This window comes from Coptis chinensis, chromosome 5 (genome assembly GCF_015680905.1).
Source record: "Coptis chinensis isolate HL-2020 chromosome 5, ASM1568090v1, whole genome shotgun sequence".
Taxonomy (NCBI): domain Eukaryota; kingdom Viridiplantae; phylum Streptophyta; class Magnoliopsida; order Ranunculales; family Ranunculaceae; genus Coptis; species Coptis chinensis.
The window spans coordinates 98,397,631-98,412,014 of NC_141460.1; the positions used below are offsets into that span (position 1 = coordinate 98,397,631).

Consider the following 14,384-nt stretch of genomic DNA (forward strand, 5'->3'; position numbering starts at 1 on the left):
CTCTCCTACACCACTATCCAAATAACTTTACCCTAACTTTTATTCCTATGACTTGCAATTCAATGTAGTCAGTTATTCAGGTTTTCAAGGCTTCTTAGTTGTCCTATCCATTGGAATTTAGCTTGACTGGCTTGATCCCTCGTCGATTAGCAGTCAATCATTCTTTAAGGAATGGTTTCTAACTGTACTACTGTAGTCAAGCGAGAATGTGCAATTATTTTAGAACATTTTTTGCCATGTGTTTCAGTTGGCAGAAAGAGGAAAGAGAATGAAGGGAAGCTAGTTCATATGCGACTCATTTTGCAGTCTAAATCTTATCAATTCATATTCTCTTGGTCAAATTCAAACAAAGTGCGTAAATCATAATAGTATTATGATCCATGTTCCATGATGTCCATCCACAAGCCATCTTAATCCTAATTGCAGTGTTTGAGATATTGTTTTAACCTTACTGTGGCTGTTGAATAACATATTGTTCTTTGTTTCTTCTCTTAACTGTTTTCTCTGAAAGTTGAAGAACCATATACATTTTAAATCCAAAACATATACAATTGCCTATCTCATTACTTAAAACAAAGAGGACATGTATTCTGAAATGTGTAATTCAGTAAATTCCTAGAGATAAGACCAAAGGCGCTGCCCAAATAATCTAACAAATATTATTATCACATACCAACTACAGCACTTGAGACAAATCCACCACTTAGATGACCTCTAACCATCTCTTTATTTTATAGAGCAATCCAATCCCAATGATACTATAGAATAATTTCTTCTTTCACACAAACTCTTCAGGGTAAGTACGTAACTCTTAATTCATGGATTAACCTTTTAAAAGAATTGAGATTTAGGGATATGGCTTTCCAAGTGAACTTGTAAAATTTTGATTTTTTGCAATGCAAGACAGTGAAGACACTACAAGTTTTTCAAGATGGAAAATTAGTAACACACCTAGTACTTTCCCATGGTTATGGTGTAAACTAGCACCTTATGAGTAATCATATTTAGAAACCAGTTCTCTTCCTTTTTGTATTTTGGAAGCATTATATGATTTGTCCCAAATTAATATTAAAATTAAAATATGAGGACAATAACCAAGCCAACCAATGAACCAACACGGTGGATATTATTCTATCAGACAAAAACATCACTTCAGACAAATGCACCATTTAGATGACCTCCAAAACCATCTGTTTTTTTAGTAAAAATTGAATATTCATTCACATTGACATCATAGAACAAGGTTATCCAAAGATGTTTTCTTTAGAATGATCGCCATTTTTGTCCTAAAGTGCTCACTTGAGCATCTGTATAAGTATCGGAAAGAGGCAACATTGCAATCTCCTCCTCTTTTTATTCCATCTTCATTTGTGGAAACAACAGTGATAATGGTATCTTCAAAGCAGGAGAATGGAGTGCTCAAGTTGGTGCACCCAGGTGGTCTTGTGGAGGTTCATACAGAACCAATAACTGCAGCTGAAGTCATGAAGAAGAATCCAAGACACTGTGTTACTCGCCCGGATGTGTTCAAGTTTCCATGGATTGTTGTTAGACCTGATTCCGTTTTAAAGCTTGGAACTGTCTTCTTCATTCTACCTAATCATACTTTTACATCGCTTGATGCATAACGCTGCAGGCCGGCGTCAACCTTCTTCATTGCTACGTGGTCACAAGCAACAATCTCGAGTTGAAAACTGCATTGATTTACCACCTGACCTCGAACAAAGTTTTGAATCGTTGGATGATGCAGCCCCAAAGCCCCGAGAACATGGACGTGTCAAACAATCATTCCCGGTTAGGTGTAGCGCTGAGGCAAGACCCAAACACAGTGATCAACGTTCCAAAAAACAATCTCTCAATAAACCTTCTATCGATATGTCTCTACTGCAGGTTTCTTGTATGAACTTCAAACAACCATCTAGAGTTGAGAGCATTAAGAAGACTCGCCTACTCCAGGACCGTAGTCAACATCGCAAGCGACAATCTCCAGGTAAGCGCAGTAAAGAGTCTAAAGAACGATCAAGGGATAAATCTCATGATGTTTGCAATGAAAAAGGAGCTGTTGTAGTTCGCCAACCTCCAAAACAAGATTTGTTATTGCTGAAGCTCAAATCATGCCTACGCAACCCTGAAGATAAAGATCGCCGGAGATCTCATGGACTTAAGGTTACCTTTTTACTTCCAAAAGAAGATAAGAAGGAACATTCAAAATGTTATTATGAACCTCCCGTTTTAACAGATGAACTATTTAAGTTGAGGATCCAATGATATCTATGAACTCATTCATTCTTCCACCTTGATGATATCCTCGCATTGGCAGACGGTCTCCAATCTTTTTTGAGCATATGGCATGATCACTTCTGTTAAATGAGGGAATGCTGCAACTCCTTTTCCGACGATGAGGGATGAATCACCATTAGTATTGAGACTTCTGAAAATGAGTGTACTTGTCCAGGGAATGCAGCTTATAACAAGCGTTATTTTGCTTCTTTAACAGAATCAACACAAGGAATTTTGATCTGTCTATTTTGTCTCAAGCATTTGTTAATGTGATTATTATAGCATAGATGTATACCTTTCTTCTTTTTCTTCTTCGTGTATAAGATATAATTGAAATACACTCTTCACTAGGTGTAGAATGTTTGATACTTGGACGTTACATCATATATATGAGTGAATCGCAATTTCTAGCTAAGGCACTGGTTACCGCAATGCAAAAAAAAAAAAAATTGCAAAATGTCGGAAAGGTAAGATATATACAAGTGTGCTGAAAAAAAAAATTAACTGTCTTGAAACATATTGAAGTTCCTAACTGATCCGTCAGCAAAAAGTGAAGAGAAAAGGGAAAAAAAGGTTATATAATTTATTGTAAACATGAACATGAGCAGGCCAGAATGAGATTCTGTTGAGGTCTTTCTCACAAATGTGATTATACTTTAATTTGTGATAGCACACAAGACCAACAACTCAACATTTCAACTCGAACATTCAATCAGGTGAAAGGACTATACATGAGACAATCCTCTTGCCATTTTGTTCCTCAAAAATTACTCATTCATCAAAGTGGCATACTAATACTCGCTTGGCTAGCTCATGCTAATGCATATGATCGATTAAGTTCATAATGCAAAGGGGAACATAAGGCATCAGCCATGGGCACGGCAGAAAACTATCAAGTAGACGAGCAAATTCACGTCCTGCCAACCACATTAGAGTCTGTTTTTGGTGAATACCTTGACGGTGAACTCGATCCCCTGGATGTACTACGAGTAAAAAAACTGAATTTGCTGATTTTCCAAGAAAAGGAATTCAGAATCTTGCGGGAGCTAGACTTTTGCATATCTTTTTTCATGCAAACATGGTCTTTTTCCAAATCATTGAGTCTCATTCGCAGTCGAGATAGTTCAAGTTTTAGTTCTCTGTTCTCTCGCCGTAGTGATGCATAATTGTCTCGGGGAGACATTGCTGCACTAAGTGCACCACTGCTGATACGCCAAGACTGGTGCATTGGTTTATGTTCAGTATCCATATAAGAGCAACTTAAGGAATTCCGAAGCCTCACTTGTTCAAAATAGAGCACTTGAACAATAGATTGAAGAGGAAGGCGCTCATTTTGTGCGGCATGTGCACCTGCTTCTTGTGACAGCTTTTGGAAATCAATCAATTTGCTTATCTTTTTTCTCTCAAGATCAGACAATCCCTGATGGGCCTGAAATACGAGGAAATAGCAGGGTGAGAAATAAGAATCAGTGGCTGGTTACTACAAATTACTACTAAAACAGGTCCAGTGTTGAGATTAGACTATCTAACTATGTAAGTTCACTTGATCTCATCGGTAAGTTCACTTACAGAAAGAAATCAAGTTCAACACCTGGTAAAAAAAATCACAAAAAATAAAAAGTTGATTCTCTTGATTTATTTATAAGAGAATGGACAGCTTTGTCAAGTGTATAGAAGCAAATCACTTGCTTCATCAACATTCAACAAGAACGCTCTCCTATCATGTTATTAATTGATTAGCTATCTCCGAATTGTTTCTTTTAAAGTGAGAAACTGGAAATATGGGAAAAAAGAAAAAGCCTACTTTGAGAAAAATATCCACAGCGCGGTATAGACCATCATGAGTAGTACGTGTATGTGCTGGCAAAGTCTCCGCAATTACCATGAACTTGGTAAGTTTGAGGTTTACATCAGCAGCTACTTCAGCAAGATAACTGTCCACTAGCTTTGCAACTTTGAGTAAGGCAGTTTGTGAGGGTGAACAGGGGCTGTCAGATTCATAGGCAGAAGTATCTTCCACATCGTCTTCACTGTCTTCCTGCTGAGAGAAATTTACTAGAATTCTGTGAATGGTGTCAACATCAAACAAAGTTTCAGCATTGTGACGGAATGATGGGATCAAAATATCATCTAGAGTAGCAATTTCCAATTGTGAGCCAATCCTCCTCTCAAGATCAAGTCTGCAAGAGATCGTGCAATCAAGCATCACTGCAGTTCGTAGAAGGCCGAAAAGAAAACTAATAGGAATTGCGAGTTTCTCAACAGGCAACAAGCTGACAAGTGTCTCAACTACAAGTCTCTGCTCTTGTTCAATCAGATTCACAACCAAATCAGCCTTTTGCTGGTTAGATGCATTCCATAGGCTGGCTTTCTTCGTTAAGACCTTCTGGGCATAATTCTGAAGGGATGCACCAACACTCTCAGGACGAACCCCTCGACATTTCATGGCTGCTAGGACTCCCTGATACAAATCAATCCTTAGTGCAGAGAGATCTTCAATCCACCAGTCTCCCTCACACTTGACCTGCTTGTTCATTTGCAACCTTCCGGAGCTGCTATATTCCAATCGTGAGAAGCTTGAGGCTATCTGCTCTGCACATGCCTTCGAAGCTATTGCATCCGTGCATCTGCTAACTATCTTTAACTCATCAGCAAGAGGGAGTAGGTTCTCACACTGTTGCAAGACATCCACACACATTTCAAGGCTCTTACAGACAATAGTATCCAGATATGTCTCTGCACGAGAGCCAAGGTTGTCCTTTGCATATTCCTCGGTCATTTCAAGGTAATCAGAAACACAGCAAAGATTAGCAACATTCAAGGACGTGATCTCAAAGTTAACACCATAGCAGAACTTTGCAGCCAACTCAAATGACTCGGCACCCCCAGGTAAATTAAGAAGCTCTACCCTAGAAGTACCGGAGTCTCTACGCTCCGTTACTAACTTTCTAATTCGCCCACTCCGAGAAACAAGAGGGAACTGCATTCCACAAACAAACTTAGTGAGAAATCCCTCACAATAAGGAAAAATAAACCAGGACAGTGCATCCATAACTCTTCATGTTATACAATGCACTACAGCCAGTCCACATTCACCATACAAAAACTTTAGCCGCAACTAACAAGAGAAATCAGAGAACAAATCATAATGAACATTTCAGAGAAAGCACTATACACAGATGTTCAAAAGATATAGAGAAGGAAATCAGAAAATTCATTCTATCGTGACATACTGCAAATAACTGTGAACAGAATGTATTTTTGCAAGTGCTATACAGATCCACATTCCAGTAGCATCTCATGGAGTGGACGTCGTTTTGGTCATTCTTGTGGAAATCTCAAATGGCCATATGATGAATCATATCCTACTAGCATGAGTAAACGTTCAGTTTATGTGACCAGAGGACATTCATTCGCTACAAAAACTAAGCATGAGTTTATACCTTCATCTGAACAAGGTAACTTCAAGCAGCATATGGAATGACTCAAAAATGGAAGCTAACTTAATTTCAAAATGGATATCAGAGAAGGCCATCAAATCAAGGGAAACCAACTTTGAAATATACCTTATGCAAGGCAAATGTCCTTCCATCCACTTCTATTGTAATATCACTGGGAACATCAGAGAAGATCCTACAACGTAAGAGTTCATCTAATTTAATATCCAAAAGTTTTAATGCAACATTAGATAAAATCATCACGATAGAACTATTGAACATACCATAACAATCAGAAACAATACACAATTCTACAAAGATGACTAAGAGTCGCTAAAGTACTTGACCCTCAAGTAAATTATGTTTTGTTCTTCTTCATTGTGGTACTATACTAGTGTACTAAAGAGCATAAACTTTAACAAATGTGAGCATATACAACAACACATGCATGATCACATAAATAAAACTTCAAAGTGTATAACAAACATGAATGTGAATAAAGAGAAGTTATAAAACAAGCATGGGGTTGATACAGAACAAACCATTCACTGTTACACCTCTGTCTTGTACTTTTGGACGTGGAAAGCTGAAACTGCTGCTGCTGTTGTTTGTTGTGAAGGTCCATCTAAGAAGATGAATAATGCAAGAAGGAAAACAATGGTGATGAGAAAAAAGAAGAAAAGTGAAGAAGAAAGAAGAAAAGTAGAGTGAAGTGAGAATCAGTTGATGGTGTTGGTGTTGGTGTTGATTAAACATTTTTGTCAAAATGTAATATGAAAAGAAGAATACAGTTTAATGGTCCAAGTCGTTGGTGGTGGGTCATGCATGCCCTTTTTCATGTATTCCTCACTCTCTTTCAGTCTAAAGCTCATTTCTGCAGTCGCAAGTTTTCATTACATATGAAATGGTATGCAACAGAACAAAATGCCATTTGATATCGGGTAATTCCGCGATATTTTCGCTGCCGATACTGTAGTTGAGATATTTTGACATACTTGATTGATGTTTATGCTTTTTGGTGGACCTTATAAGACACTAAAATTGGCATGATTAGTGTCTAATGATGAGTAAAATTGCATCTCAATGACGTGTAAACTTGCAACTTGTTGTGATTGGCTGATTGCTAATGTGAATACCTGACCACAAATCAGGTTGGACTACTAAGTACTAACTTACCAGATGAACCTCCAGTATAAACAGACACTTATAAGCAGGAAAACAATATGAATTTCTATTAAAAAATGGAACACAATTTTCCACTGACAAAAGAAAGTCTAAGAAAGACAATAAGAATGCTTAAGAGGCGAAACAGGAGAGATTTCTGATATACTTGAACAAGCGACTGCAAATGGACAATTCATATGATTGCACACCACCTTTGAATTGGGACCAGATGGACCTACACAAATAATTAACATTACCATGTGATGTAGTTTGATATGATATCTTCTCCACTACCACAATCTCTCCTTTCATGAAAATGGAGACAAAAAGATTTTTTTTAGGCTAAATCCTCAAAAGTTGGTGATGGATCATCAGAGTGTCAAAGTCATACTCATGCATGAGAACAGGAGTGCATGCCCCTTGCAATGGAGCCCATTAAAAAAAGTAAAAAGCTCTCAAATTTGTCTTTGTTGAGAAACTTCAATTACAAGTTTATTATGTTCTCTATCAAAGGTTACTACACTTACTTTCGTTTTTTGTGACAAAGAATCCAACCTTGTCCATTGAGGTGGATGATTTTCGAATACTCTCAGTTCCAGAGTTCCAGCATCGTTCCAAAGAACAAATTATACGTGATTAAGGGCATCTTTGTTTTGAAATGATCCCAGACAATCACAAATTCACAATTAGATGTTTACTTTAATTCCAACCAGAGTTTCCAAATGGTATGTGATCCAGTAAATGCCGAGGGTTGAATTGCTTTTGCCGAATATTTGTAAAACTGACAGGATTGCTCAATAAGTATCAACGTTCCAGTTAGATAACTGAACTTCCTCAAGTCTGTCTGTCTCTTTGTGTGCGTGGAGGGGGCTCTTCGTGAGTTTGAATCAGTCACATACAAGTGTGGTAACATCAAGCCACAAAACTGAGAGTAGATCAGTAACTCTATCGTCGATTAGTTAAACAAAATGCTTTCTTTCCTCGATACAGAGTCTATTATAAGTATTAAGAGAAAAAGTGCACTAACAAGTTAACAATAATTCTCACCACATCCAATTTGTTCTCAAGAGTCAAGAGTCAAGACTTGACGCTTTTCGTTTTGCAACTGAGAACCAAAATGCAACATAGTGGGGATCAATATCCATCCCATCCAGAATTTAACCAAAATTTTACAACCTTCAAATTAAAATTGAAACATTGATACCGTTAACTATCCTCGCAGCACATCCCACTCATTTCCAAAGGCGTTACCAACTTTGCATCACTTAGGTGGTCAGAGACAGATTACAGAATCTGAGCAGCGGTGTTCAACTTTTCAGCTAAACTTAGCTGTGTTCTTGCAAGGCTTGACAGATACAGCAACAACAAATTGTCCTAAAGAGTAAAAAGAATACACAAATGAGTAAGAACCAAGTAGGATAAACGCCCAAAATGACAACGAGAAATCTAAAAAAACAAGAGATTTCAACCAAGTATAACAGATGATATGCTTCCAATACCTGAAGGGTGTCATTTATGAGCTTATCAAAAGCTGCTGGAGGTATTTTCGGAACTGATGCAACAGTATCCGATATGAATCTCCCAATCTTATTGTCTGCAGCTACACGCCCTTCCTGAAATTCAGAAAATGAATTAATAAAATCAGACAGATGATGCAGAAAACAATTGTATAATGCAGGGAAAATAGTCTCTCACCACAACATCGTCCACATATTTGTAAATATCATCAATCAAGGCAAGCAGCTTCTCCATTGAGGATTCCATTCCTTCCAAATCATTAGGGAGCTTGTCTACCATTGTCGTCTTCAAGATGTTAACTGTCACAATCAAAACCACAGGAAATGATGAAGGTAATCTCTTGATCTCTCACCATTAGCTATAAAATGGGTTTCATCTTTCATCTCTAGTTATGTTGAGAAATGAATCTAGGAAGACAAACTACGGATTCTCAAAACATTTATATTTAAATTTTCTGCTCTAACAAGAGCACAATTATACTAGTTTAGATTCATAATTAGTGTACTTTGCTTGGAAATCAGAGTTTCTCATATTGGCTTGCAAGTAGCGACCTTACTAGATCAACTTTTTACATAACCTTGATCAATAATAATATGTTTTCACCATGAGAAGTTTTACATTCAGAACAATGCCAGAAGGTTATGACCGCCTGACTGGTTCCATGTACACAGTATTCTAAAAAAACTTTAATGCCAGGTGAACCGTATCTTTAAAACTACAACCAAAGGAAACTGACTCGATGCTGTTCCCTACTCATTCGTCGCTGACAGAAGCACGTCTTTCTGTCCGCTAGTGCTCCATTTCCTCAACTTTCCTGTATAATGTTAGGGGTGGAACTTGCGTCGGGTTAGCCCAAGCCCGATGGACTAAAACCCGACTTTTGTTGGTCTTGGGCTAACATGTTAGATCCATGGTCCGGGCTTGATTTTGTAAAATCAAAACCCAACTTGGTTTTGGGTTGGGCTTGGGTTAAAATATAAAAAAACCAACAAACCCGAGCCCGTGTGCCTATATGTACATATATCTTTCAATCTTTCTATTCTTGTAAAAAATAAAGTTTAGAATTTCTATTTTAGAGAGAATAATGTAATCAACAAGGTTATTTATCCTTTCAAACAATCAAATCTCTTTGATTTCATTAAAAGATTTTAATTTTGGTGTTTTTTACCTCCTAATTCCAAAAAAAACCCCGAGAAGTTTGACCAACCCGACATAACCCGACCCAACCTGAATTGGTTGGGCTAGGGCTTGGGCTGAAAATTTAAACACCGACTAGGGCTTGGTCCCGGGCTCGGGTTGAAGCATTTGAAACTCGGGTTGGGCTCGGGTTATACCTCAACCCGACCCAACCTGCCCGAGTTCCACCCCTAAATAATGTTAGAAAAAAAAAAAAAAAAATTACCGCAACGTATTTTGTTGTTTTTTGTTTATCATTCATTTTCTTATAGTAGGTCTTGTCCGACTTAATAGCACTCTCTTTTTCCTATTTAAACTTGCTACCATATAATCAACAAAATAGAAACAATCCATGTAGAAAAACACACTTTTAAATAGCATGCCACGAATGTGAAAAAAGAAGGGTTTTGAGGAAATGTACATACATCCAACTCTCTCTGCTTCAACCATCCGCAAATCAAGAGGAACTTCCTGAAACTGTGTAGCAAGTGGTCTATCTCCAAGAGACAAATTGACAGACACAAAAGCTTTGATGCTTGCTTCCCCATTTGTAAATCCAGTGTCAACAGTCATATGAATAGGGTTTTGAACTTCTCTTGAATAAAAATCATGAATCAATGCACTACCGGCAGTGACACCAAAGCCTGTAGAATACCTGTTAAAAACCACAGGGTACAGTGATTCTTCTTCATAAATTAACAATAATGAATTAGCAATGAATAAAACCAGGGTACTGTTTGGGGCTTTCACGTAATGGTTAGAAACCTTGAGGCTCTGTTTGGAACAAGTAACATAGAGTCCAATATTTTTTTACTTATTTTAGTAAACTGGACTCCTAAACGTAATAATTCAACAAGATTTTCAAAATTGTCAGCTAACATTTCTTAATTCAAAATCTGTCTTAATTAAGTATAATGAGATCTCTCCATCTTAACGACACCAAATTAAAAGTGCATTTAAATTTTAGGCTACGATTGGTTCGCAGAATTTAGATTCCTGGAAAGTGGGTAGTTGTTAACTACCTAAATCGCCGTGTTTATAGGAGCGATTAGAATTTCATTGCCATATTTATAGGAGTGAGAGAGAGAACTGTCACCATGTCTTTCACGTGTTTTAAGGAAAGCAGCTTCTTTTTTGAGAAATAGGATGTTGATTTCCTCAAAAACATGCCGATAAACCACTCTTCCCCTACAAATGTGGCGTTACAGAACGAAATTCTCCTATTATCTCTCCACTTTCCATGACTTTGGTTTCCGTGAACCAAACAGCCTTATTGTTCTACATAGTTGACAATCTTCTTTTTGACGAAAATAAACCAAAATATTTTGGTAGGTCGTAGGACTGTCAGATTTTGGACTTCTCAATGTTCACCTAATCGATCGAAAACAATGTTTACCTAAATCTGACAAGAATAATAATAGCTAGAAATCTATCATGCATAATTCTAAATTTACATCTAGAATATGTTTATGAAATTCTCATAGTAACCTTTTAAAGTTAGGCAGAATCTGTTTATTACTTACTAGGTTGGATTTCTTTTTCCTTTTCCCACTTGGCTACTTTTTCCAATTTGATTGATCATACCAATCTTGATCCTAGATCTGAAAACTCGACAACTTGAATGCAACTTAACCACAAACAATCGTATAGATCACAACGTATACTTTATTGATTTTGGGTTTATTTGCACAGGTAAGTTTGACAATGAAACCAGTGATTCATCTCATTATGATCGATTGCTGTTGGTTGTGATTAACTAGCATTCAATAGGGTTCCTGAGTTTCCCAAGAAAAAAGTGGACATGCTTTCTAACTAGAACACTAATACAAACAGCAGCCATAAATAGTAAGCAAAAGGTTTAAACCAAAGCACGCGAATTTTATTTGGTGAACAGTGTGAGCTAGTAGATATTAAACCAAAAGAGGAAACCTACATGATAAAAGGTACTCACCATCCAACAATAACTTCTTTTGGATTGACCTTTTGGTGAGAAACCAGCATGTTATGATGGTAATCGATATCCAATGCAACCTGAGATTTTTTCAAAATATGTACATATCAGAACGAGGTATAACGTGTCTCATTTTGATATTGCTATCATCCATTAACATAAGAAACTAACTAGCACATCCACAGTCAAAGCAGATGATAAAGATAATAAGCAGGACAACAACAAAAATTAAAAATGGGAAAGAATTTCTCATACAAGCGGTAACTAACACAACTAAATTAATCCTAGGCAAAAGGATTTGACCAATGTTCCAATGTTACCATTAGGTTTAAACTACGTGGAGCCAAAAAAAAAAAAAAAGTGGAACATAAAAACCCTGAAATCGTAGGATTTTTTTCCACCAACTTGATTATAGGTAGTAAGAAGATGGTCTAATCATTTTTCTAATACAAACAGATGCACTAAGCTTCTTCTACAACAGACATCATTTTGATACTCGGAGCGTTTCCCCTACTTCCCCACAAGCAGCTTCACTAATACACTTTATACAAATGTTATTATTTTGACATTTTCACTTAGCTCCCAGAGCTCCCATCCCCATCCTCAATCTTACAGCTAACAGATTCAAAAACGATTTATTTTCTTTCACCATTACAAAGATATTATTTCATTACCGCACAACATAACGCAAATATTTGTGTGACATTCCTAATCATCTCTTTTATACCTATATATATTATGCTTCAAATAGAGAACATGTTCATACCAACTATTTGATATATCACACTATCCATGAGCTATAATAACAAACATCCCAATTCTTCAAACCAATTATAATTTCACCCAATGCCAAGTCGACAAAAGGCCCAACACATTCTACAACCAAAGTTGAAATCTTTTCACACTAATTATCAACAAATATACAAATCCAAATATAAATTAAGCCCAAACCTGATCAGAAGACTCATTATGAGGAACAGCATAAGAATTCCTAATATCAACAGTACCATCAGGTAAAACAGAACCAAGAAGAGTCCCAATAACTCTCTCAGCTTGATCTGCTCGTCTCACGTAGCAATCACATATATTAAATATCACAACCGGGTGTATTTTCGCAGTTAAACTTGTTGCCAATGGGTAAAATTGTAAAACTGCACCTGCTTGCTCATTGGTCGCCGCCATATTCTCTCTCTTTCGATTGATTGAAAAAATTGATGAGAGCTGAAAAAAGATTAAGGGTTTTAGGTTTTGGTGGTGAATGAGAAGATTATTTTACGGTTACTGAATATATGTGGGTGTTTTTAACGTTTTTTTTTTATGTTTTGTGGATTTTTGGGCTGGCCCATATTCGGCCCATTGACAAGGAAATCTTAAATTCAGAGAATGGGCCCGTTCTATAGCTTCTTTGGTTTGCATACACACGTGTCTTGACGTACATCAATAACTAAACAACTTCTAAGAACAAGTCCAATGGAGAGTTGCTAAATTGGGCTGCTAAAAGTGTATAGGCCTTTTAGTTTGTCGAGCCAAATTTGGCTCTCCAAAATAAAAAAAACCCAATCCAATCAAGTTGTTTGTTTTCAAGTGCTAAATGATACGGATGGTATAGTTTCTGTCGTCCGTCCATTATTTTTTGAAATTTTTTAGATTAGACAAAGACAATTTAAATTGGTCCGAGTCGAAATATAAATACACGACCGAGAACTATATAAAATCCGTCTCCCGAACTTATTATAGCAGCGGCTAGCGAATGTTTTAATTTTGGCTGGATTTTTTTACTCCTTCTAAATTTAAGACTCTTTTAGCAGCCCCATTGGAATGACATTTTTGTGGTTGGGGTGCTATATTTGCCTTTAGCAGCCCATATAGCCCCCCATTGGACTTGCTCTAAGTTAGGGGTGAGCGGAGGGTGGAGAAGAGAGAGAGAGAGAGAGTTAGGGTTTGGTTGAGAGGGAGAGAGAAGGAAGGAGAGAGAGGGAGAGAGAGCGAGCGAGGGATACGATGAAACGAACATTGAAAAACCTACCAAACTATCTTTTTCCCCGTGCCCCCCCCCCAAAAAAAAACGCTCCATTTTACTCGATTATCATATTAGAGTGAAACAGCATCTTCTCATTTGTCCAAACCATTTTCGGGCACATAAACAGTTTTTTTGGGCAGAATAAATAGTTTTCTCAGCACCAACTCCACCAATCAGCACTTGATGTCTTGTGGACAACAAATAGTAGCATATCCACAAAATTATTCTATTATCATATTAGTAGGTCTGTGTATAATTACTGTTTTTTTTATCTAGGCAATTGAGTATGTGAAGTGATTGTTAAAACATGTTTTCTAAGAAAAATTCAGTCTTTACTATAATATATTTTTCAAATTGGGGCATAAAGGGGATTTTCCTTCCTATTTATTGACTTATTCAGGAAGAAAATCTTTTAGTGAAAGTAATGTGAGGTGATATTGCTTGCGTGCTGCTATTTAGTGAAAGTAATTCTGAAATGTGGATTTGGATTTTACAAATATATAGAACCATGCAAACAAAAGCACAAAAAGTTTTGTTTTAGAAGCAAATCCAAGGTCAAAGCTAACTAGCTAGCCGAATTAAGATCCTTTTTCCTCTGTTTAGTATCTCATATAGGGAGACGTTAGATTTTTTTTTCATTTCCTTTATTCTTGAGTATAAATTGCCTCTAATGTGGACAAGGTCTCCATGTGACCAAATAAATGATTCCCTGCGTTGCTATATTTTTTTTGGAAACTAAATCATAGACTTTATATAGAAAAATGGAGTGATATTTTTCATGACTTGTCCTGACATTCTAAACTCAACCAAGCAAAATCGCCCACTGAGGAAGTGAGGA

General features: G+C 36.9%; 2 protein-coding genes across 3 annotated transcripts; both read right to left on the minus strand.

Annotated features, from left to right (window-relative positions):
* Positions 1 to 2,967: 2,967 nt before the first annotated feature.
* Positions 2,968 to 6,788, minus strand: LOC147500812 (BTB/POZ domain-containing protein At5g48800-like). 2 transcript variants are annotated; one of them, XM_086562396.1, is made up of 4 exons: positions 6,260 to 6,788; positions 5,847 to 5,913; positions 4,085 to 5,260; positions 2,968 to 3,709 (listed from the first exon to the last, which is right to left on the minus strand). In XM_086562396.1, the coding sequence occupies exons 1-4, from the start codon at positions 6,340 to 6,342 to the stop codon at positions 3,191 to 3,193; spliced, it is 1,845 nt and encodes a 614-aa protein (XP_086418522.1). In that variant the 5' UTR covers positions 6,343 to 6,788; the 3' UTR covers positions 2,968 to 3,190. The 2 variants fall into 2 exon arrangements, with proteins under 2 accessions (XP_086418522.1, XP_086418521.1); XM_086562395.1 differs by lacking the exon at positions 6,260 to 6,788 and having other exon boundaries at positions 5,847 to 6,229.
* Positions 6,789 to 7,911: 1,123 nt separating this feature from the next.
* LOC147500813 (eukaryotic translation initiation factor 3 subunit F-like) lies at positions 7,912 to 12,840 on the minus strand. The gene is made up of 6 exons (XM_086562400.1): positions 12,478 to 12,840; positions 11,527 to 11,606; positions 10,001 to 10,230; positions 8,577 to 8,698; positions 8,381 to 8,494; positions 7,912 to 8,255 (listed from the first exon to the last, which is right to left on the minus strand). Exons 1-6 carry the CDS (start codon positions 12,706 to 12,708, stop codon positions 8,166 to 8,168), a joined length of 867 nt encoding a protein of 288 aa, XP_086418526.1. The 5' UTR covers positions 12,709 to 12,840; the 3' UTR covers positions 7,912 to 8,165.
* Between the last annotated feature and the right edge of the window lie 1,544 nt (positions 12,841 to 14,384).

What these genes read in the sequence shown, in the direction of transcription:
- LOC147500812 (XM_086562395.1), bottom strand. Translation starts at nt 5,999, where the DNA reads ATGTTCAATAGTTCTATCGTGATGATTTTATCTAATGTTGCATTAAAA. An exon ending in GGACATTTGCCTTGCATAAG is followed by an intron (nt 5,261 to 5,846) that starts GTATATTTCAAA and finishes TGTGGAATGCAG; the next exon opens with TTCCCTCTTGTTTCTCGGAG. An exon ending in CTGTGGATATTTTTCTCAAA is followed by an intron (nt 3,710 to 4,084) that starts GTAGGCTTTTTC and finishes CTCGTATTTCAG; the next exon opens with GCCCATCAGGGATTGTCTGA.
- LOC147500813 (XM_086562400.1), bottom strand. Translation starts at nt 12,708, where the DNA reads ATGGCGGCGACCAATGAGCAAGCAGGTGCAGTTTTACAATTTTACCCA. An exon ending in ATAATGAGTCTTCTGATCAG is followed by an intron (nt 11,607 to 12,477) that starts GTTTGGGCTTAA and finishes AAAAAATCTCAG; the next exon opens with GTTGCATTGGATATCGATTA. An exon ending in TCATAAATGACACCCTTCAG is followed by an intron (nt 8,256 to 8,380) that starts GTATTGGAAGCA and finishes TTTACTCTTTAG; the next exon opens with GACAATTTGTTGTTGCTGTA.